The following is a 24,007-nucleotide window of genomic DNA, read 5'->3' as shown; positions in this document are numbered from 1 at the left end:
AAAGACTACAAAAAGTAGTAAACACTGCCCAGTCCATCATCGGCTCTGACCTTCCTTCCATCAAGGGGAATTATCGCAGTCGCTGCCTCAAAAAGGCTGGCAGTATCATCAAAGACCCACACCATCCTGGCCACACACTCATCTCCCTGCTACCTTCAGGTAGAAGGTACAGGAGCCTGAAGACTGCAACAACCAGGTTCAGGAATAGCTACTTCCCCTCAGCCATCAGGCTATTAAACCTGGCTCGGACAAAACTCTGACTATTAACAACCACTTTCTGTTATTTGCACTTTATTTGCAGTTTATTTATTCATGTGTGTATATATTTATATCATGGTATATGGACACATTTATCTGTACTGTAGTAAATGCCTACTATGTTCTGTGTGCTTAAGCAAAGCAAGAATGTCATTGTCCTATACAGGGACACATGACAATAAACTCACTTGAACTTGAACTTCTAAATGGCTTACTCCTTATTCTCTGGAGGTTGTGTTGCCAAACGGTGTTAAATCTCACTCCTTTTGTTATTTGCTGACTGACCATCTTTCAGGCTTCACAGATGGAATTTGCAGATGTTTGGGGTGTTAGTATTTTGGGGGTTAGCGCGGTGTGAGGATGGGGGTGAAACTGCTACTCACTGGAGTACTGCGTGCAGTTCTGGTTACCTCAATGCAGGTAGGATGTGGAGGCTTTATTTAGTTTAGAGATGCAGCACGGAAACAGGCCCTTCGGCCCTCCGGCCCTCCGGGTCCGCGCCAACCAGCGATCCCCGCACATTGACACGATCCTACACCCACTAGGGACAATTAAAAAAAAATATTTTACCGAGCCAATTAACCTACAAACCTGTACGTCTTTGGAATGTGGGAGGAAACCGAAGATCTCTGAGAAAACCCACGCAGGTCACGGGGAGAACGTACAAACTCCGTACAGGTAGCACCCATGATCGGGATCGAACCCTTGTCTCCGGCGTTGCATTCGCTGTAAGGCAGCAACTCTACCGTTGTGCTACTGTGACTGCAAGAAGGGGTGCAGAGGAGGCTTACCAGATGATGCCTGAATTGGAGGGTATCAGCTATAAGGAGAGGTTAAGGAGAGAACTTGGGATTGTGTTATTTGTACACAGAGGGTAGTGAATGTCTAGAGCGAGCTGCCATGCTAGGTACTGGAGGCAGATACGCTCGTGGCATTTGGATATGGAGGGATATGGATTATGTACAGGCAGATAAGAGTTGGGTTTGGCGTGATGTTTGGCACCGACATTGTGGACCGAAGGGCCTGTTCCCCATGCTGTACTGCTCCATGTTCACTGGGGGTGGGGGGAGGGAGGGGGTAAATTCTCCTCACTGATCTTTGCTTCCGTGTGTTTAAACCAACAGGAGAAACGGTGTCACTGGTCGACCTGGACATTTCTCGCCGCGAGCCGCCGTCCCCTCACCCGCCGACGCCGCCGCCCCCCCCTCGCCGCAGCCTCAGCCTTCTCGGTAACGTACCCGCATGTCTGCCGCTCCGTGCCGCGGCATTGCACCGTCACACGCGGCTCTTTACTGGCCGGCGCAGCGGTAGAGTTGCTGCCTTACAGCGCCAGAGACCCGGGTTCCATCCTGACCGCGGGTGCTGTCTGTGTGGAGTGTGTCGAGCTAGCACCGCCATTCAATGTGATCATGGCTGATCATCCCCAATCAGTACCCCGTTCCTGCCTTCTCCCCATATCCCCTGACTCTGTTATCTTTAAGAGCCCTATCTAGCTCTCTCTTGAAAGCATCCAGAGAACCGGCCTCCACTGCCCTCTGAGGCAGAGAATTCCACACACAGACAGATTTAAAAGATGTGCAGGTTTGTAGGTTAATTGGCTTCGATAAACTGTGGAGAAACTCAGCGGGTGCAGCAGCATCTATGGAGCGAAGGAAATAGGCAACGTTTCGGGCCGAAACCCTTCTAACCGTCCCTTGTGTGTAGGATAGAACTAGAGTATGGGGTGATCACCGGTTAGTATGGACTCGGTGGGCCTGTTTCCACGCTGTATCTCTTTTAAAAAAAAATAAATAAATATTAGCAACTGAAGTGCTCCCTTGTTTTAATGAGAGTATTCCAATGATAGACACAATGCTGGGGTAACTCAGCGGGACAGGCATCATCTCTGGGAGAGAAGGAATGGGTGACGTTTCGGGGTCGAGACCCATCTTCGGACTTTCTTCACACACAGTATTCCGATGTCCGGTTTGAATAATGTTTAAATTAGGGACGACAGATGGCGCTAGGGACGACAGATGGCACAATGGGCTAAGTGTTCGGCTGGCAACCGGAAGGTAGCCGGTTCGAATCCCGCTTGGAGTGCATACTGTCGTTGTGTCCTTGGGCAAGACACTTCACCCACCTTTGCCTGTGTGTGAATGTGTGTGAGTGATTGGTGGTGGTCGGAGGGGCCGTAGGCGCAGATTGGCAGCCACGCTTCCGTCAGTCTGCCCCAGGGCAGCTGTGGCTACAGAAGTAGCTTACCACCACCGAGTGTGACTGAGGAGTGAATGAATAATGCGATGTAAAGCGCCTTGAGTATTAGAAAGGCGCTATATAAATCCCATCCATTATTATTATTATTAATGTGTGAGTAACTTTGACATTCTACAAGACTGTGAAAGAGGTAACTTTGGCTCTGCTTTCTCTGCCCCCCCCCCCCCCCCCCCCCTTCTCCCCCTCTCCCCACTACACCATTGTGATGTCCTAAATCCACCCCGTTTTAGTTTGAAGTTGTGGCCCAGATTTCTCGGTGCAGTAGCATTAATTCTCTTGCATTCTACATTTGAGCAACCTATAGCAGGATAGCAAGTAGGAAGGGGAATTCACCTCATTTAAAAATAAATCCTCTGATCTCCAAGTGATGCAGTTTGCCTCGCTGTTCACTTACCTGCAAAAAATATCCTGCAGTTATGCCTTGAGTTGTGGAAGCCTTGCCCCTCCAGTGTAAGGTATGCAGAGATAGCTCTCCACACAGAGTCAGTGAGTGAGTAGCCTGTATCCCTCCGAGTCCTTCATTCTACCATCATTTGTGGGTGGGGCTGTGGTCATTGCTCCAGGGATACAGGAGGGGTGCTTGACTGTCGGGGGGGGGGTGTAAATTCTCAGACCCCATCGGAAAAGAACGGGCAGTTTAACCCAGGCACAGGCAGTTGGTTAGTTGTCTGACACTTGCTGCACTACGGTTTACTACAGTTAATTCATTCACGTCAATCAGCCAGAAGCTGATGCAGGTGATTCTTCTGTGCCAGTTCATGAGGTGTTAGCTAACTTTAGGGCAGAACAGTGGCACAGCTGGTAGTGTCAGAGACCCGGGTTTGATCCCTGCCGCAGGTGCTGTCTGTGTGGAGTTTGCACGTTCTCCCTGCGACCTGGTCGGCTTTCTCCGGGTGTTCCAGTTTCATCCCACAACCCAAAAGACCTGCGGGTTTGTAGGTTAATTGATCCTCTAAATCGCCCCGAGTGTGGATGTGAAAATGGGATAACATCGAACTAATGGTGGCACAGCGGTGGAGTTGCTTGCTGTCTTACAGTGCCAGAAACCAGGTTCCATCATGACTATGGGCACTTGCTGGGTTTTCTCCAGGATCTCCAGTTTCCTCCCACACTCAAAAGACGTACGGATTTGTAGGTTGATTGGCTTGGTATAATTGTAAATTGTTTTTAGTGTGTGTAGGATAGTGTTAGTGTGCAGGGATCGCTGGTTGGCACGGACTTGGTGGGCCGAAGGGCCTGTTTCCGCGCTGTATCTCTAAACTAAACTAATGTGAACGGGTGATCAATGGTTCGCATGGACTCAGTGGGCCGAAGGGCCTGTTTCTATGCTGTATCTTTCCATCAATGCAAAGCTCTGCTGTGACTAGAGCTCCTCTGCTGGTGTTTAGTTGTTACCCAGTCTTCACCTCGGTGTCTCAAGCCTCCTTGTGTTGTTTTCCAGATGACATTGGAGGGCCTCAGCTTCCGTTTTACCCGGTCAGTCCGGCTGCCGCCAGCCTACAGTCGCTACCTTTGCCGCCTCCACCTCCACCGCACACCATTCAGCTCAGTCTCAGCTTGAGCGGTAAGACAGAGGCGCAAGGAACCGCAGATGCATAACGCAAAGCGCAGTGGGTCAGGCAGCATCTCCGGGCGACATGGACAGATGACTCTTTGAGTTGGGACTCTTAAGACTGATTGTAGCAGGGGAGGAGAAAGAGATGGGATGGTGGGGGGGGGGGACGGGGGACAAAACATGGCAAGTGATAGGTGGATACAGATGCTGGCTTGAAGGGCCGAATGGCCTCCTCCTGCACCTATTTTCTATGTTTCTATGATAGACAGGTAGGTGGAAAGAGGTTGGAGATCAAAAGAGGACAATGAGAGGTGAGCGTTTGATGGATTAACAATACATGATTTACAACACACAATGCAATCCTGCCATAGAATAATTTGACTTTATAAAGCATTAACTAACTAAAATTTGCCTGTGTGCCCAACAATAGCACCATGGTGGCAGTTGGATAAATTAAGCCGGGCTGACAAAGGTTTGGAGAGAGGGAGGGAGGGGGGGAGAGAGAGTGAGGGGGTGAGGGGGAGAGAGAGAAAGGGAGGGAGGGAGAGAGAGGGGGAGGGGGGGAGAGAGGGAGAGAGAGTGAGGGGGTGAGGGGGAGAGAGAGAAAGGGAGGGAGGGAGAGAGAGGGGGAGAGAGAGATCCATGGAATATGATCTTCTTTCGTGTCCATCTTTCAAATGTTGGCATTGCTACGGTGACAATCAGTGGGAGCCATCACTTGTCGCAATAGATGATGGTGGTAGCAGAATCAGCTCGAGATACTTCCAGTTTCCAGCCCCGCCAAGCTATGCGGCCATGGAATATGATGATGATGATACTTTATTGTCATGTACCTGGGTGCAGTGCAATTCTTTGTTTTTTCACACAAAGTGCACAAAGGAGTCGCCACGAAGGTGCTGACAAAGTTACTAAACGTACTCGTCCCTTCTTCCTGATTGAGAAGAGGTCTGGTGTTTTGAGGATTGTCGGGTGTTGGAGGCGAGAGGGGACAGTGAGCGTGGAGAGAGGGGAGGCAAACAGAACGAGAATGTGAAACGATGCGATACTATAGAACTATATTTACCCCAGGGGGGGAATTGATCTGCCAACGGTCGTAAAAACACACGATACAGTTTGTGTTAATAAATTAAAATTCTGAAAATGAGGAGAAGATTTTTACCAAATAACTTTTACGAGGATGTTTCCGTAACCTGCTCCCGTCTCCGCACTAGTATCCTACGGGATCTTTGGTGCGGAGACGGAAGCCGGTTACGGAAATGGGGCCGAAAATCACCCATGAATCTGCCCATGACCGTACTACGCTTTTTTCGTCGAGTGGACCATCTTGCTCGCTGTAGGATCTTTGGTTTGTTAGCCACAGGGAAGAAGGATTTCCTGTGGCATTCTGTGCTGCATCTTGGTGGAACCAGTCTGTTGCTGAAGGTATCGGGGCATTGTTGAGACTGGGAGCCCCTGTGGTCAGGGGTTGATTGACCCTGGGTGGAAGTTAAAACCTGGGTGGAAAACGTTCCTCTGGCACATTCTGTTGGGAAGCTGCAACGTGAAAGGATTGTTTCTTCCTCTGACCCTGCAGTGAGATTAAATGCTCGTGTTTTAACTTGCGTCCAAGGCCTCCATCTTCCTCTGTGCTCTGGGACATCTATCGTCTTGGGTGCTAATTGGGATTTTTTCTTTTACTTGTCACCCAGACACTTTGCAGAGAAACTGTCCCCAAATCCGACCGATGACTCTACAGAATCAGCCTTGCCCGCTGACCAGGAGAGACTCCAACACCTTTGCCGCCAGCTTACGGGAACTGGAGAAGGTACGAGACTTCGCTGTTGCACGCTTGGGGGGGAGGGGACGGTCTTCCAAACGGGATGCCCCCTCTCCCAGGTCTTTACAACTAATCCCAGGTCAGTATTCCCAGAAAGCGTAGGAGGGTTTTACTCCAGTCTCATGGCCAATACCTACCCTTGAGCCAGGTGCTTCATAAGTGATAGGAGCCATTCGGCCCAACAAGTCTACTCCACCATTCAATCATGGCTGATCTATCTTACCCTTTTAACCCCATTCTCCTGCCTTCTCCCCTGACACCCGTTGTAATGAAGAATCTTTCTCTATCTCTGCCTTAAAATATCCATTGACTCCACAGCCTTCTGTGGCAATGAATTCCACAGATTCACCAACCCCTGATGAAATAAATTCCTCCTCATCTCCTTCCTAAAGGAATGTTCTTTAATTCTGAGGCTATGACCTCTGGTCCTGGACTCTCCCACTAGTGGAAACATCCTCTCCACATCCACTCTATCCAGGCCTTTCACTCTTGGGTAAGTTACAGTGAGGGCCCCCCCCCCCCCCCCCCCTCATCGTTCTAATTTGGAGATTGTTTTAGTGGGGTTTTGCTGTGCGCCAGTGTCTGCCGCGCCACTACGCGAGCCATCAACGCAACCTTGCCCGTGGCGCGGCAGCGTGGGGTGTCCTGGGGGCATTGTCAGTACGTGAAGGACCAGCGTCTGTCCTGTTGCCCCCTGCAGTGCGGCTGGTACTGGGGCCCGATGAACTGGGACGACGCGGAGATGAAGCTGAAAGGCAAGCCCGATGGCTCGTTCCTGGTGAGGGACAGCTCAGACCCCCGCTACATCCTCAGCCTCAGCTTCCGATCGCAGGGAATCACCCACCACACCAGGATGGAGCACTACCGAGGTGAGGACCTGGGGCTTCTGACAAACTGTCCCGCGGAGGGAGGTCTTCAAATAGAGGGGCGGCCGGAGGTGATGCTTCACGCGGATGTTGTTTCAATCGGAGCCTCGAGGGAAGATTCCTGGCCTTTTGTGCCGGATGAGCTGGGAAGGATGAACGAGGAAGGAGGAGTGGGAATTCACAAAAACATGATTAGGACGGCGCAGCTGTTGGAGCTGCTGCCTCACAGCGTCAGAGACCCAGGTTCAAACCCGACCTTGGGTGCTGTCTGTGTGGAGTCTGCACGTTCTGGGTGCTCAGGTCTGCTCCAACTTCCCACAGACGTGCGGGGTTGTAGGTTAATTGGCCTCTAGTGTAAATTGCCCCTAGTGTGCAGGGATAGTGGGACAACGTGGAACTAGGGTGAACGGGTGATCGATGGTCGGCACCGACTCTGGGCCCATCGACCTATTTCCATCTCTCAACTCTAACGATGACACTGAACCCTGTTTCTCTCGTGGTTCACAGACTCGCCAGCCGCCTGCCACTGTTGTGAGCTGGAAGAGTCTGTGTACCACGTGTACATGGAGTGCGTGAGGTTGCAGCCCCTGTTCCACTATCTAAAGGGGCTGCTCCTTGCCTTCTGGCTGCATTTCTCATCCACCACCCTCATCTTTGGACACCCTGTGCGTAGGGGAGAGGGGTTTGGGGCTGAAGATGTCCTGGTTGGGTTGCTCTTGGGCCTGGCCAAGCTGGCCATCCACGAGTCACGGGGCCAGGCGCAAGCGGGCTCTGCCCGAGCCGGCTGCCTGCCCCTTTTATAGGGTTACGCTCTCGCTCGGGTTGTGTTAGCGAGGGACTACGCAATGTCCACGGGCGCCCTGGGGGATTTCCAGGACCGCTGGGCACCGCGGGGGTTGGAATGCGCCCTTGACAAGGAGTGTAACATAGTTGTATAGTAGTTTATTTAGTATATTTGTTTGTCGTGGATTATGGTGGTGGCTTCTGCTTTGTTTTGTTGTACTGCAAATATTGTTTTTAATAATTGAATACATTTTTTGATTAAAAAAAAAAAAAAAGTGACACTGAATCGGGCAGAGGGTGGGTGAGTGAGCATGGCACAGTTTCAATGACATTGGTTTAAAATGGGAAATAGGGTGAGGCAGCGGAGAAGTTAGTTCAGGGGTAACAAAGGGGTAGGCGAGGGTTTGGTAGCAGACTGGTCAATAATGTCACAAACTGTTTATGAAATGCAACAAATCCATACGGCGGGTGCAGGGTATTTGGCTGCCAGAGGAGATGCAATAGCATTATAAAACAAACATTTGGGTCAGTACATGAACAGGAAAGGTTTCGGGGGGGGGGGGGGGAGATGGTGTGACTGGTGTAGATGGGGCAACTTGGTCGACTGGGCATGGACCAGTAGGGTCAGAAGTCGTGTTTGTGTGCAGCTTGACCCTCAGCGAGCACCATCTTTACAGCTGGCCTCTGTGGCATTGACCGGGCCGCATGGAGCCATGTTGAAGCCAGGTTCTAATCCTTGGTCACCCTGACACAGTGTGGTCGACAGCGAGGGTACAGGGCAGAAGCTGCTTGGGCTTTGCCACCCATGCCCGTCTGTGCCAGGAGCTCGTTTGGCATCTGGTCTTCTTTGGGATCCCACCCATCAGAGTGAAGGGTTAAAAATCAGAGGAGTCTTGCTCTGCAGATTCATTCTCGACAGCCTAATGCCTCCTGCACTGACTGTGTCACTGCCACTCTAATTTTAAAAGACAAGTTCAAGTTCAAGATTATTGTCATGTGTCCCTGATAGGACAATGAAATTCTTGCTTTGCTTCAGCACACAGAACATAGTAGGCATTGTCTACAAAACACATGAATAAATAAACTGATAAAGTGCAAATAACAAATAATGGGTTATTAATGTTCAGAGTTTTGTCCGAGCCAAGTTTAATAGCCTGATGGCTGTGGGGAAGTAGCTATTCCTGAACCTGGTCGTTGCAGTCTTCAGGCTCCTGTACCTTCTACCTGAAGGTAGCAGGGAGATGAGTGTGTGGCCAGGATGGTGTGGGTCTTTGATGATACTGCCAGCCTTTTTGATGCAGCGACTTCGATAAATCCCCTCGATGGAAGGAAGGTCAGAGCCAATGATGGACTGGGCAGTGTGCTGTGGAGGCCCAGTCAATGGATATTTTTAAGACAAAGATTGACAGATTCTTGATTGGTAAGGGTGTCGGGGTTACGGGAAGAAGGCATAAGAATGGGGTTGAGAGGGAGAGATAGATCAGCCTTGATTGAATGGTGGGGTAGACTTGATGGGCTGAATGTCCCAATTCTGCTCCTATCACTTATGAACATGTGAAACCCTTGTGGCTGATGTAATGGAAGATGACATTACTGGAAGAGCCTTTAGATGGTTCACCCTGTGGTTGGTAAATTTCCATTCCTCGCCTACCATGAGGGGCTGATTTCCTGGCAAATGTCACGTTTGTGGGAGCTCGCTCTGCAGGCCCAACCTGTTACATTCCATGCATTGCATGCTCCACGTGTTTGGTTTAGCTGCAGCTTCTGCAGAGCTGTCGCTGAATGCAAGCGCCTCCGTTTTTACAAGCGCTGTGAAAGACGCGCTTGTCGCAGGGGTCAGTCTTGCTTTTCATCTCGAAAAACGGATGAATTTTTCATCTGGTGCTGCCGTCCTGCGGGGTGGTGCGTGTATGTGTGTGTGTAATGTGTGTGTAATATGTGTGCGTGTATGTGTGTGTGTGTGCATGTGTGTGTAATATGTGTGCGTGTGTGTGTGTAATATGTGTGCGTGTATGTGTGTGTAATGTGTGTGTAATATGTGTGCGTGTGTGTGTGTGTGTGTGTGTGCGTGTGAAGGCTGCAATGTGTAGGTGATGGGCAGGCAGATGGTGCTGGCAGTCTTTGGACTCTGCTGTTGTGATTGATAAGCCACGATTACCGGGATTGTTTTCAGCAACAGCAAGCCATCTGTGCTCTCTCTATCCACCATCAGTGTTATTTATGCTCTCTGGAAAGGCCTGTGTTCGGTACCTGAGAATAGTCCCTTGGCGGTCTACCTCCTTCACCAGTACTGTGGTCCTTGTGATATTATGGTGCTTTAATATATTTGGGAGATTACTTGATGACCATTATCAGTTTAGCCCAGTTTAGTTTATTGTCCCGTGCATCATGAAAAGCTTTTTTGTTGCGTGCTAACCAGTCAGCAGAAAGACAATACATGATTACAATCGAGACATTTACAATGGATAGATACATGATAAAGGGAATAACGTTTAGTGCAAGGTAATACCAGCAAGGTCCGATCAAGGATAGTTCGAAGGTCACCAATGAGGTAGATTGTCACCTCAGCATAGGTTTACAAGGTTAATTCCCGGGATGGCGGGACTGTCAAATGCTGAGAGAATGGAGCAGCTGGGCATGTACACTCTAGAATTTAGAAGGATGAGAGGGCGTCTCATTGAAATATATAAGATTGTTAAGGGTTTGGACACGCTAGAGGCAGGAAACATGTTCCCGATGTTGGGGGAAATCCAGAACCAGGGGCCACAGTTTAAGAATAAGGAGTAAGCCATTTAGAACGGAGACGAGGAAACACTTTTTCTCACAGAGAGTGGTGAGTCTGTGGAATTCTCTGCCTCAGAGGGCGGTGGAGGCAGGTTCTCTGGATGCTTTCCAGAGAGAGCTAGATTGGGCTCTTAAAAATAGGGGAGTCAGGGGATATGGGGAGAAGGCAGGAACGGGGTACTGATTGGGAATGATCAGCCATGATCACATTGAATGGCGGTGCTGGCTCGAAGGGCCGAATGGCCTACTCCTGCACCTATTGTCTATTGTCTATTGTAGTTTAGCACTGCTCTCTGGTTGTGGTAGAATGGTTCAGTTGCCTGATACTAGCTGGGAAGAAACTGTACAGAAAATGCCAGATCAGTGGGTCAGGCAGCATCTCTGGAGAGAAGGAATGGGAAACGTTGCCCGTTCCTTCTCTCCAGAGATGCTGCCTCACCCGCTGAGTTACTCCAGCATTTTGTGCCTACCTTCGATTTAAACCAGCATCTGCAGTTCTTTCTTACACAGATAGTAAATAGGTGACGGTTAGGATCGAGTCCCGACCCGAAAAGGTCGCCCACCCATGTTCTCCAGAGATGCTGCCAGTCCCGCTGAGTTACTCCAGCACTCTCTGTCCACTCTCCTCTCTGAGTTGCCTGACCTGCTGAGTTTTCTAGCGTTTTCTGATTTTATTTCAGATTCCCAGCATCTGCAGTTCTGATCTGATCTCCCTGTCACGGAACAGTGTGGCTGTGACCTGATTAATTGGTTTCTGAGCAAATTGGGTTGTGGGGATTGTAGACCTTGCTGCCTTTCCACACCCTGCCTTTTATTTTTTTAGAACCGTTATTGTTTAAACGTCAAAAACCCCGTGGTATGTACTAAATTGCGTTGGCACTGTGCTGTATCTTGCCCCAGATCTAGTTCTGAGTAATAGGTGCAGGAGTAGGCCATTCTGGCCCTTTGAGCCAGCACCGCCATTCAACGTGATCATGGCTGATCATCCACAATCAGTACCCCCCGTTCCTGCCTTCTCCCCATATCCCTTGACTCCGCTATCCCTAAGAGCTCTATCTAACAATGACTATCGAACGACACTGGAGCCTGGAATTAGTAAATGGCGGCGTTTCATAAGCAGCCAGTCTGACAGTCGATGAAGCAGGCTGATTGTCTGCGGCATTGTGGCTTCTGAACATCTTTGTGAACTTTGAGGTTTTAATTACTTGGAACGACACCGCACAGGAAGAAGCTATTTGGCACTTCATGTCTGTGCTGGCTCTTAAAGTGTAGGAGGGAACTGCAGATGCTGGTCGGTTTACACCGAAGATAGACACAAAATGCCGGAGTGACTCAGCGGGACAGGCAGCATCTCTGGAGAGAAGGATTGGGTTTCAGATTTGAGACACTTCAGACACTTTTAAGGCTGCTCCCCAGTTAGTCCCGGCCCTTTTGGCAGGGTCATCTTTTCCCTTTTTTGCCAAACATTTAAGTTCCGGTTGAACCTCCTTCCGTTGCCCCCCCCCCCCCCCCCCCCCCCCCCCCCGAGGCAGTGCTTTGCAGCTGACAGCAGCTCTGTGTGAAAGTGTCCGCTCGCCCCAATCGGCCTCTGCAGAGTGTCACCTCGCCCTGTGGCTGCCCACCAATCTGTCGCACCAAATGGTTTCCCTTTATTTACAAATTAAATCTTTTGGGGCAAGAAGGAGTGTTGTGAATCATCCATCTTCCTGGCGTCTGTGCCCTGCACAGAGATCAACTTTGTCCCAGTCAAATGGGGCCTTTTGTCCCCTTCCATTCAAGTACATTTGAGCTCAGGAAGATGAGGGGTCATCTTATAGAAGTGTACATAATCATGAGAGGAATAGATCGGGTAGACGCACAGCCCAGAGTAGGGCAATCGGGAACCAGAGGACTTGGGTTTAAGGTGAGGGGGGGGGGGGGGGGGAAGATTTAAGGGGAACCTGAGGGCTTGATTCGACAGTACAATTGATCTTCTACGAATAGGTGGTCAGCGAGGACTCGATGGGCCAAAGGGCCTGTTTCCATGCTGTATCTATGGTCTACGGTACAAATGGCACTGGAAACATGGTGACTCTAATCCACTGCTTCAGAATCCGCTGTCTTACTCTTGTCCTGCGAGTGTGATTTTGCCAATGTACAGTAAGATTGTCACTGAACTGATCGAGTGTTGCTGCCGTGGTACAGTTAGCAGTGAAGTGCCACTGAGCCGTTCGTTACCTGACTGCCGCTCACTCTGCCCGCGCTTTCACCGCAGGTACCTTCAGCTTGTGGTGCCATCCAAAATTTGAAGACCGTTGCCAATCTGTGGTGGAGTTCATCGAGAGGGCCATCATGCATTCCAAAAACGGAAAGTTCCTCTACTTCCTGCGTTCCAGAGTTCCTGGTAAATACCTTTTGTAGCTTGTAGCCTTGTATTTTGTATAAAGCACCTGCTTTGTGTAACCTCTGGTCTGTCCTTGACACTCCCTGAGTGGGGCCAGTGTGCCTGGGATCTAGGTGTGTTGTGCAGTCCTTGTGTAGACCTTGTGCAGGCCTCTCGTCTTCCAACACTTCACACCACACCCATGGTCACAAGTGTACCTGCACGTGCACACACGCACATACACGCACTCGTACACGCACATACACCGCGTACACGCACATACATGCACGCGTACACGCAGTGGCGTAGCGTGGCGGGGCCAGAGGAGCGGTTGCCCCGGGTGCTAAATTTTTAGGGGCGCAAAAAAATAGTTGGATATTTTTTTTAAATAAAATGGCAAAAAAATTGGTTCCAAAGGCACGCTGCACCTCTTTAGCAGCCTTCCCCTGAATTATTGTAATAAAATGTAATGTTTTTTGCCATTTTATAAAAAAATGTATCTAACAATTTTTTTGCGCCCCTAAAAATTTATCCAACAATTTTAACCGACCAGCAATCTCTGCGCCGAGGCCACTGCCACTGCCACTGCCACTGCCACTGTCCATTAGGCCTCGGCACAGGCGGAGACGGGGGATACGACAAAAGAAGTCGCATCCCCCGAAGGAAGAGACCAAAAACCGCTAATGAGGAGGCGCAATATTTTAAACTGCCCCGGGCACGCAAAACCCACCCTACGCCACTGCGTACACGCACATGTGCACACTCACCACCTGACGTCCGTGACCAGAGCTTTCTCCACACAAAAGAGACAAAATGTTGGAGTAACTCAGCAGGTCAGGCAGCATCCCTGGAGGACACGGATAGGTCGGGACCCTTCCCCAGGTCCTACCTTGGTGAACCAGCATCTGCCGTTCATTCTCGCACATAAAATGAAATTCAGCAGATTGTGCTGCACCCGAGGTTAAGGGAAGGACTTGCTAGTCGGTGCGCTGGGATTTTCAATTAGGAAGGCGAGGATGGCCCCAGGTTTGACCCTTTGTCATTAAGGGGGAGTCAGTGCAGGAACACCAGCAGGCACGGCTAGTGCTGGATATTTTTACACGTGTTCTTTCCTTGAGGTCGATGATGATTGATTGACTTTGACAGGTTGAGGTTTCAGCCGGCGAATGACCCGGGGCTTTGATGAGCCTGGTGGTGTTTGAGCGAGTCTCCACTTCATTACGTGGAGCTGTCTGTTCCCAGACTGTGGCATCTTCGGCACAACACACAATGCTGTAATGGTGCTGCCCCTCTGCCCACGTGCCCCCTGCCCACATGCCCCCTGCCCATGTGCCCCATGCCATCTCACCCCTCTGCCCACGTGCCCCATGCCATCTCACCCCTCTGCCCACATGCCCCCTGCCCACATGCCCCCTGCCCACATGCCCCCTGCCCACATGCCCCCATGCCCACATGCCCCCATGCCATCTCACCCCTCTGCCCAGGTGCCAATTATATGGGGTGTGGGGAGGGGGGGAGTGTGTGGGGAGGGGGGAGTGTGTGGGGAGGGGGAGGGGGGTGTGTGTGGGGAGTGTGTGAGGAGGGGGGAGTGCATTATGGGGGGGTGGGGTGTGGGTCCACAGCGCTCTTTGACCCGCTGCATTTCTCCTCCTGCTGCAGGTCTGCCTCCGACTCCAGTGCAGCTCCTCTACCCCGTCTCCCGTTTCAGCAACGTGAAGTCCCTGCAGCATCTGTGCCGCTTCCGCATCCGGCAGCTGGTCCGGATCGACCACGTCCCCGACCTGCCGCTGCCCAAGTGAGGAAACGGCCAGTGTGGGGGGCGAGAGGGCGGGGGGGTTGGATGTGGGTGGGGGTCAGTGTGGGCGGGGGGGTTTGGCGTGGGTGGGGGTCAGTGTGGGCGGGGGGGGGTTGGGCGTGGGTGGGGGTCGGTGTGGGCGGGGGGGGGTTGGGCGTGGGTGGGGGTCGGTGTGGGCGGGGGGGTTGGGCGTGGGTGGGGGTCAGTATGGGCGGGGGGGTTGAGCGTGGGTGGGGGTCTGGGCGGGGGGGGGTTGAGCGTGGGTGGGGGTCAGTGTGGGCGGGGGGGTTGGGCGTGGGTGGGGGTCTGTGGGCGGGGGGGGGTTGAGCGTGGGTGGGGGTCAGTGTGGGCGGGGGGGTTGGGCGTGGGTGGGGGTCAGTATGGGCGGGGGGGTTGAGCGTGGGTGGGGGTCAGTGTGGGCGGGGGGGGTTGAGCGTGGGTGGGGGTCAGTGTGGGCGGGGGGTGTTGAGCGTGGGTGGGGGTCAGTGGGCGGGGGGGGGTTGAGCGTGGGTGGGGGTCAGTGTGGGCGGGGGGGTTGAGCGTGGGTGGGGGTCAGTGTGGGCGGGGGGGGGTTGAGCGTGGGTGGGGGTCAGTATGGGCGGGGGGGTTGGGCGTGGGTGGGGGTCAGTATGGGCGGGGGGGTTGAGCGTGGGTGGGGGTCAGTGTGGGCGGGGGGGGGTTGAGCGTGGGTGGGGGTCAGTGTGGGCGGGGGGGGTTGGGCGTGGGTGGGGGTCAGTGTGGGTGGAAGGTGAGTGTGTATGATGGTGTGAGTATACGCGGAGCCTGTGCAGTTCATTGTTTCTGCAACAACAGGATCGGGTGGCTCATGGGATACAAGGAGCTGTGGAGACTGGGAATAGAGCGGGTCGTCAACCAGTGAGCCAGCATGGGTAGTTTGGGCTGAATGGCCACACCCCATCCACCTGTACTAATAATTTCTTGATTATTGAGGTTATGGGGAGAAGGCAGGAGAATGGGGTTAGGAGGGAGAGATAGATCAGCCATGATCGAATGGTTGAGTGGACTTGATGGGCCGAATGGCCTAAGTCTACTTCTATTCATTATGACCTGATGACAGAGGCGTGGGATACGTTGCGGTCGGCTCCCAACTGACTGTCACCCGTCTTGTCCAGGCCCCTCATCTCGTACCTGCGCAAGTTCTACTACTACGACCCCGAGGAGGAGACTTACCTGTCTCTGAGAGAAGCCCGTCTCAACACAGCCCCCGAACACGACATGGACACGCAGACGTAGCGGGTGCGGAGTGGCGGCTGGAATCGTCTACAGTAAGACAGCACAGACCTCCGCGTGGGCCGGTCCTCGCTTTGATTCTCTGCCATGTCTTCCCGGCTTTGGATAACTTGGCTATTATTTGGTGTGTGACAGCATGGTACTGATTGGGTTCACGTATGATGAGTGTTTGACGGCACTGGGCCTGTACTCACTGGAGTTTAGAAGGATGAGCGGGGGGGGGGGGGGGGGGGGGGGGGTGCGATCCTCATTGAAACTAACCGAATAGTGAAAGGCCTGGATAGAGTGGATGTGGTGCGGATGTTTCCACTAGTGGGAGAGTCTAGGACCAGAGGCCATAGCCCCAGAATTAAAGGACGTAGCTTTAGAAAGGAAATGAGGAGCAATTTCTTTAGTCAGAGGGTGGTGAATCTGTGGCCTTCATTGCCACAGAAGGCTGTGGAGGATGTCAGTGGATAGATTTAAGGCGGAGTTGACAGATTCTTGATTAGTGCGGATGTCGGGTTATGGGGAGAAGACAGGAGAATGGGGTTAGGAGGGAGAGATAGATCAGCCATGATTGAATGGCGGAGTAGACTTGATGGGCCGAATGGCCTAGATCAATTATGAGCGCTAGAAGTACAAGCAGGAGGAGGCCACTCCAGGCCGTTCAGTACCGAGCAAAGATCCTACAGCGGGCAAGATGGTCCACTCGACGATAAAGACGTCGTACGGTCATGGGCAGATTCATGGGTAATATTCGGCCCCATTTCCGTAACCGGCTTCCGTCTCCGCACCAAAGATCCCGTAGGATACCAGCGCGGAGACGGAAGCCGGTTACGGAAACATCCTCGTAAAAATAAGAGTTATTTGCTAAATATATTCTCCTCATTTTCCGAATTTTAATTTATTGACACAAACTGTTCCCCCCGCAACGTTGATTACACTGCGAGTCGGGTCGGGTTGGGTCGGGTTACTGAAATGGATGAAAAAAAAGGCCCACGTTCCGCTCCGTTGCGTACGACACGCCAGCCCATTGCATTTAGCAGGAGTGGTCTGTCTTGCTCCACTATAGGGATCTTTGGTACCGAGGGAGTGCAGCATTGTGGGGGGTAGCCAGCTGAGCTGGGCAGCACAGTGGTGCAACGGTAGAGTTGGTAGAGCTCATCCACTCTATCCAGGCCTCCGCCGATTTGCTTCATTGGACGTTCAACTTTGCCCCTTGGTGACGAGGGTTCAGTGCGGAGGTCGGCGTGCGCGCGGCCCCGTGCGTTTGGGATACGCTGGGACTGAGACAAAGTGTTGGAGAATGATGATTGAAAATCAAAGGTAGACAAAAGTGCTGGAGAAACTTAGCGGGTGCAGCAGCATCTATGGAGCGAAGGAAATGGGCAACGTTTCGGGCCGAAACCCCGGAAGGAAATAGGTAACGTTTCGGGACGAAACCCTTTCGGGTTTCGTCCCGAAACGTTGCCTATTTCCTTCGCTCCATAGATGCTGCTGCACCCCGCTGAGTTTCTCCAGCACCTTGGACTGAGACAGTGGGGTTAACCCTGCCTCTCTCCACCCCCCCCCAACGCAGGTCCGATCGCTACTGTGGGCGGCGGGAACAGCAGAGCACGACGGGATCGCCAAGCCGGCACCGATGGGGGGCTCACCGATCTTCTGGAAGTGCGCGCTCCCCACTCCCGACGCTGACGTAGACCCATCGTGGCGCGAGTGGCTGTGGTGCGGAGTGGGCCCGGAGGCCGGTGGACATTCCTCCCGGAACAGGTGAAGACGGGGAAACGGGACAATCAAGCGACCGATGGTGGATTTGCACTTTCTGCTGAGACAGATTGGCGTTAGTTACTAACAGCTTTATACTGGAGAGAGAGAGAGACACACACACACACAAACACGCACAGATCTTCTGCTTCCAGAGACATTCTACAACGCCGACATCCCTGAGAGGGATCGAATGTCTGGAAGGGTTATATTGCACAATGTTTGTTTTTTGTTTTGTTAAGTCATGGATTAAACTACTGGTTATATGTTTGCAGGCTATTCAACTTGATAATTTATGGAAATCATTTATAAGTGACTCCTTGATCTGGCCGGATTTCACCTTCTCTGCCTGAAGGCCAGCGTTCTCCCTGTGCCACGCTCCACAGACGCTGACTCAGCCAAGCTGCCACCCCCAGGGTGAAGCTGCCACCCCGGGGTGAAGGTCCCAGCCAGAGGTGACGATACTTTATTGTCACACGTGCAGCGAAATGCTTTGTGTTTTCCTACAAAGTACACAAAGGGGGTTGCCACAAAGGTGCCGACAAAGGTACAAAAGGATATCATTCCTTCTCCCCCCCCCCCGGTCACCTGCTCCCCCCTTTGTTCACAATCGACAATTCACAATAGACAATAGGTGCAGGAGTTGGCCATTTGGCCCTTCGAGCCTTAAATGTGATCATGGCTGAGATATTGTTGAAATACAATTATGTTAAAGAAGTGACGGGATTGAAAACAGTGACAGTCTCACCTCTGTTAGAAGGAGGAAGGCAAAATGTGTAACTAGAAGTCTTATAGACAATAGACAATAGGTGCAGGAGTAGGCCATTCGACCCTTCGAGCCAGCACCGCCATTCAATGTGATCATGGCTGATCATCCCCAATCAGTACCCCGTTCCTGCCTTCTCCCCATATCCCCTGAATCCGCTATTTTTAAGAGCCCTATCTAGCTCTCTCTTGAAAGCATCCAGAGAACCTGCCTCCACCGCCCTCTGAGGCAGAGAATTCCACAGACTCACCACTCTCTGTGAGAAAAAGTGTTTCCTCGTCTCCGTTCTAAATGGCTTACTCCTTATTCTTAAACTGTGTGTGGCCCCTGGTTCTGGACTCCCCCAACATCGGGAGCATGTTTCCTGCCTCTAGCGTGTCCAAACCCTTAACAATCTTATATGTTTCAATGAGATACCCTCTCATCCTTCTAAACTCCACCCGGCCAACACCTGGCACAGTCATTGTGCCCAGAGTAAAATGCCAGTGGTTGGCCTTGGACTGTAAACATCCCCCCCCCCCCCCCCCCCCCCCCCCTCCCAGTTACACGGGAGTTTGCTGGAGAAACAAGGAATCAAACTGGATACGGGAAGTTGGAAATTGAGCGCAGAGCGACAAGGGATCAAGTTAGGAGCTTTCCAGCTCTGCCCTTGGTGTTTTGGGCACCCGGTCGGTCTCCCCCCTGTAACCTGCGGCTGTTGGTGCGAGAAGGCTTTGGGGTAGACTTCCTGACTCCCCTGGTGGGACATAGTCCATGCGGTTGCCCTGTGCTCTGTCAGCTGCCCTGCTACTGGCCATTTGACACCTCCATCCTCACGACATACAGCCAATCAAAGAATAACATTTAGCTGATTTCTGATACAACTAAAACAGCTGTATTATCCGTCCTGCAATGTCTGTGGAACTGTGAGAGGAAGTGGACAAACAAATCTGTTGAGATACTTGACCCCCATGGTCCATTACCCAAGTGTTATTCAGAATAGCCCCAACATGAATCGCAGGAGAGTCCAGTGCAGGGCTGGAGTTAGGGTGAGGACACAGTTTATCCACTGAACCGGCTCATTTTAGACCCTAGGTACACAAAAATGCTGGAGAAACTCAGCGGGTGCAGCAGCATCTATGGAGCGAAGGAAACAGGCAACGTTTCGGGCCGAAACCCTGAAGGAAATAGGCAACGTTTCAGGACGAAACCCGGAAGGGTTTCGTCCCGAAACGTTGCCTATTTCCTTCGCTCCATAGATGCTGCTGCACCCACTGAGTTTCTCCAGCATTTTTGTCTACCTTCGATTTTCCAGCATCTGCAGTTCCTTCTTAAACATTTTAGACCCTTTCTGAAGAAGGGGCCTCGATGTTGTCTGCCCGGCTGAGTTACTCCAGTGTTTTGTGTCTACCTTCGGCTCATTTTCGGGTCGTACACGTGGAGCCAGGCCCTTCGGCCCAACTTGCCCCTCGTCCTCCTGCGCTCCAAGGAACGAAGCCCTCGCCTGCCCAACCTCTCCCCATAGCGCGGGCACTCGAGTCCTGGCCACAGCCTCGTAAACCACCTCCGCCCCCCTCTGTATCTCCTTCCATCTTCATTCTACGAAGGGAAATATCAGCAGTTATTGCCCCAGGTTGATTTTCGTAGAGGACGGGGAACCAGCTAAAAATCTCAGACCATGTGTGAAACTGAGTTTCAGTTGCTGGCCTGTGATGAGAGGCTTCTGGACCTTGCGACTTTATTTTGCAATGAAGCCCAGTGCCCACATAATTGATCAATAATTTCCATGCGAGGGGCCTGAGGGTTTTATAAATGCACGACTCAGGACTGTGAGTGAGACAATAGACAACAGGTGCAGGAGTAGGCCATTCGGCCCTTCGAGCCAGCACCGCCATTCAATGTGATCATGGCTGATCATCCCCAATCAGTACCCCGTTCCTGCCTTCTCCCCATATCCCCTGACTCCGCTATTTTTAAGAGCCCTATCTAGCTCTCTCTTGAAAGCATCCAGAGAACCTGCCTCCACCGCCCTCTGAGGCAGAGAATTGACAGTCCCGCCATACCGGGAATTAACCTTGTAAACCTACGCTGCACTCCCTCAATGGCAAGAATGTCCTTCCTCAAATTAGGGGACCAAAACTGCACACAATACTCCAGGTGTGGTCTCACTAGGGCTCTGTACAACTGCAGAAGAAACTGAGTGAATATGTGAGCAGGGGGCAGGCGAGTGCAGGGGTCGGCTACTCTATGCCTCTGCTTCCAGGTCTCCAGAACTCTCCTGCACTCTGCAGGCTAAAGAGCAACCTCTCAACAGTAAAACAATCAGGCTCTTATCATCACCACCTCACCCCAGTCTCTGTTGCAGATCCTACCTCTCTCCGATTGGAATCAGGTGCTGATCTCTCCTCCACATCCACTCAAAGCTGCTTCCGCCAATAAATGACGTTGCACAGAGACGACTAGTCTAAACACGCAGACCACCAGACAACATAAAGACGTTCGAGAAGGATCTGCAGATGCTGAAAAATCGAAGGTAGACAAAATTGCTGGAGAAACTGAAGAAGAGACTGAAAAAGTGTTTCGGCCTGAAACGTTGCCTATTTCCTTCGCTCCATAGATGCTGCCGCACCCGCTGAGTTTCTCCAGCAATTTTGTCTACAGACCATTGGTAGACACAAAATGCTGGAGTAACTCAGCGGGTGAGGCAGCATCTTTGGAGAGAAGGAATGGGTGACGTTTCGGGTGACCCGAAACGTCACCCATTCCTTCTCTCCAAAGATGCTGCCTTCACCCGCTGAGTTACTCCAGCATTTTGTGTCTACCTTCGATTTTATCCAGCATCTGCAGTTCTTTCTCAAACGTAAAGACCATTGTTTGCAGGTGGCCCTCGGGTCACAAACGGGACTGTGTTCCTAGAGGAGGGTTTCCCTAACGTGTATCTGCATCATCCACCCACACCTCAAGAAACTCGGGTTGATAAAAGGATATTTATCCAAACCCGAAATATTGTCTCCACAGATGCTGCCTGACCTGCCAGCTAGGGCACTTTAAAGATCGCAGAGTCGGGAGATATGGGGAGAAGGCAGGAACGGGGTACTGATTGGGGATGATCAGCCATGATCACATTGAATGGCGGTGCTGGCTCGAAGGCTACTCCTGCACCTATTGTCTATTTCTCCAGCATTTGTTTTATTTTACTGTACATAAGTTTTTTTTTTTTTTATAATCATTTTTCGTCCATTTCAGAAACCAATGCTAACAAAGAGGGGGAATATGGGTGTGGATGTGACTTGTGCAGATGGGGCATGTTGGTCAGAGTGGGCACGTTGGGCCCAAGAGCCTTTTTCCACACTGTATGACTCTAAAGCAGGGGTTCCCAACCTGTTTGGTCCCGTTTACCCCTGGCAACTTTAATAGCACATAACTACTTCATTTCACTTATTTATGAACAACTAAAGATGAACAGATGCCAGTATACCAGAACCAAACACACTCAGTCAATGAGAAAAGATATGTACAAATCCATAATCAACTAATGTACCCCCTGGGTTGGTGAAATTGACCCCCTGCGGGTAAATTGACCCCAGGTTAGGAACCCTTGGTCTAAAGACTTCTATCATGTTTTATTTTGTTGCAGATTCCAGCAGCCGCTGTCTCTGGCATGTATATTTTGTGTTTATTTATTTAATGTTTTTTTAATCACTCCTGAGTAAAGTTTTATTTTGGGTATTTAAGTTTTAGGATCGTGATTATATGAATTCTGTAAGGAAGAATTTCTGTTGCCCAAACAGCTGTAACGTTGGGAGGGGCGACTGATTGCTTCAGCTGAGCCGTCAACTAAAGTCATCCCTCTGTTTGTTTTGTGGGTTGTGTTAAACTTGTTTGCTTCTGGGTGAGAGGCAGGACAGAGGTCCCTCGAGCACCCTGCCCTGTCCTGGAATCCTAGCGTGGAATATTGGAGTCTTTTCCATGGCCCACACTTCCCTTAGAACGAGAGAGATGGGTCTCGACCCGAAACGTCACCTGTCGAGTCTGATGAAGGGCCTCGACCCGAAACGTCTCCCATTCCTTTTCCCCAGAAATGCCGCCTGGCCCGCTGAGTTTCTCCAGCTTTTTATTGTGTCTGCCTTCCCTCCGACCGGCCCCGTTCTGATGCTCATGTATTTGGTGGGTGTTTGGTTTTGCACTGGGGTGGGCACATGGAGAATGTGGAGAGCGCCCACTGGCACTGGCACTGGCACTGGCACGGGTGGGCCTTGCACCGCCAGCCCAGGCAAAGAAATCTGTCCCCCAGATGAAAGGACAACCTCTGCTACAACATTGATATTGTCCAGTGTTTGTTGCGACCAGCTGGCTGGCATCTTTTTCTCATGTGGAATTAGTCTGGTCGAACCTCAAAGCAAAAAGCTGTACCCCTTTTAAGAATGGCCTTGCCTGTTAAATGGAGATATATTTTGTGATTGTTGCAAAACCAATGCAGATGGGCAGTAACTGTCCAGTCCACTGCCCCTTGTACATACCCTGTTAATACGCATGTATGTTCATTCTCAGTATATACAGGACCATGGAACAATCAGTGCTGATGTCGGCAGACGTCAAATGTATATGTTTCAACCCATGTTTTGTAAATGTTGAACAGAGAAGGTTGATTATGTATTGTGCATTTGTATCGGATTTCTATTCTTGAAACTACTGGCATAAAATATTACTTGTACAGACTGGGGGTGAGAGTAAAAGGTCACTGAATTAAAAAACCTGTTAATTTAAAGATGTGTCGGGCTGTGTGTATGTGTGTGTTTTGTGGACGGGCAGAATTGATATTTGCTTGCTTTATTTTAAACGTTTTCTTCATTTAAATCGTGCAGGAGCTGCAGCTGGTCTGCCGGCCCCTTCACTGTCCCAGTGCCTCTGTGTCACGGTCTGTTTAATGTAAGCACAGCTTTTGTTTCCTGTCCCCTGTGTTTTCACCAACTTTCCCCCTTTTGATTTGCCACGCCCGTTCAACACGCAGCTACAGAGAGTCCGTGCCGACCAGCGATCGCCCCTTCACACTAGTTCCACGGATATCCCACTTTCTCATCCACTCCCTACACACACCAAGTACAACTTACGGGGCCGATTAACCTGCAACCCTGCATGTCTTTGTGATTTGGGAGGAAGCCAGTACACCTGGAGAAAACCCACACAGTCACAGCTCTCACTGAAGGGTACCAGGAACAGAGGCAATACACCCCCCCCCCCCCATCCTTTGAAGGACCACAAGGCACTGGGTGGATTGTTATGGTTTTCACAGACAGAGTCTCCTAAATTCCAGATTAATAATTGAATTACAATTCCATGCTCCCACTAGTGGAAGCATCCTCTCCACATTCACTCTATCCGGGCCTTTAACTATTCGGTACGTTTCGTCACATGTTAACCCAAACATTCCTGGGATCGTTCTCGTGAACCTCCTCTGGACCCTCCCAACGCCAGCACATCCTCGAGTAGTATTGATTAGTAGGACTGGATGTTACAATCCCTAAGGTTCTTCACCACAACTGACACTTGGGGGGGGGGGGGGGGGGGATGACCACTAGGTGATTTTGCTACCAATCAGACACATCCTCAGTTGTGTACCTCAACGTCACTGGGTGTTTTGGCCTTTTATCACAAGACGCCCTCAGTCGAGGCAGGCCCACCGCAGGGTGATCAGCCCTGGGTGTGTGTCTTGTGGTTAGGAAAGAACTGCAGATACGGATGCATCCTTCCTCAGATATGGGGCCCAAAACTGCTCACAATACTCCAGAT

General features: G+C 51.3%; 1 protein-coding gene across 1 annotated transcript in view; it reads left to right on the top strand.

The window, feature by feature from the left end:
- socs7 (suppressor of cytokine signaling 7) overlaps positions 1-22,985 on the top strand; it is a 52,671-nt gene extending 29,686 nt beyond the window's left edge. The window contains exons 3-11 of the mRNA XM_033034921.1: positions 1,383-1,487; positions 3,956-4,078; positions 5,758-5,873; positions 6,586-6,754; positions 12,573-12,701; positions 14,340-14,475; positions 15,609-15,761; positions 17,288-18,019; positions 21,464-22,985. Coding sequence (XP_032890812.1) covers positions 1,383-1,487; positions 3,956-4,078; positions 5,758-5,873; positions 6,586-6,754; positions 12,573-12,701; positions 14,340-14,475; positions 15,609-15,729 — 899 coding nt within the window. The 3' untranslated portion in view covers positions 15,730-15,761; positions 17,288-18,019; positions 21,464-22,985. The remainder of the gene's footprint in view (positions 1-1,382; positions 1,488-3,955; positions 4,079-5,757; positions 5,874-6,585; positions 6,755-12,572; positions 12,702-14,339; positions 14,476-15,608; positions 15,762-17,287; positions 18,020-21,463) is intronic.
- Positions 22,986-24,007: the final 1,022 nt, after the last annotated feature.

Source organism: Amblyraja radiata, chromosome 16 (assembly GCF_010909765.2).
Source record: "Amblyraja radiata isolate CabotCenter1 chromosome 16, sAmbRad1.1.pri, whole genome shotgun sequence".
Classification (NCBI taxonomy): Eukaryota; Metazoa; Chordata; class Chondrichthyes; order Rajiformes; family Rajidae; genus Amblyraja; species Amblyraja radiata.
The sequence above is the reverse complement of the archived record's forward strand: the minus strand, read 5'-3'. Positions and strand labels throughout refer to the sequence as shown.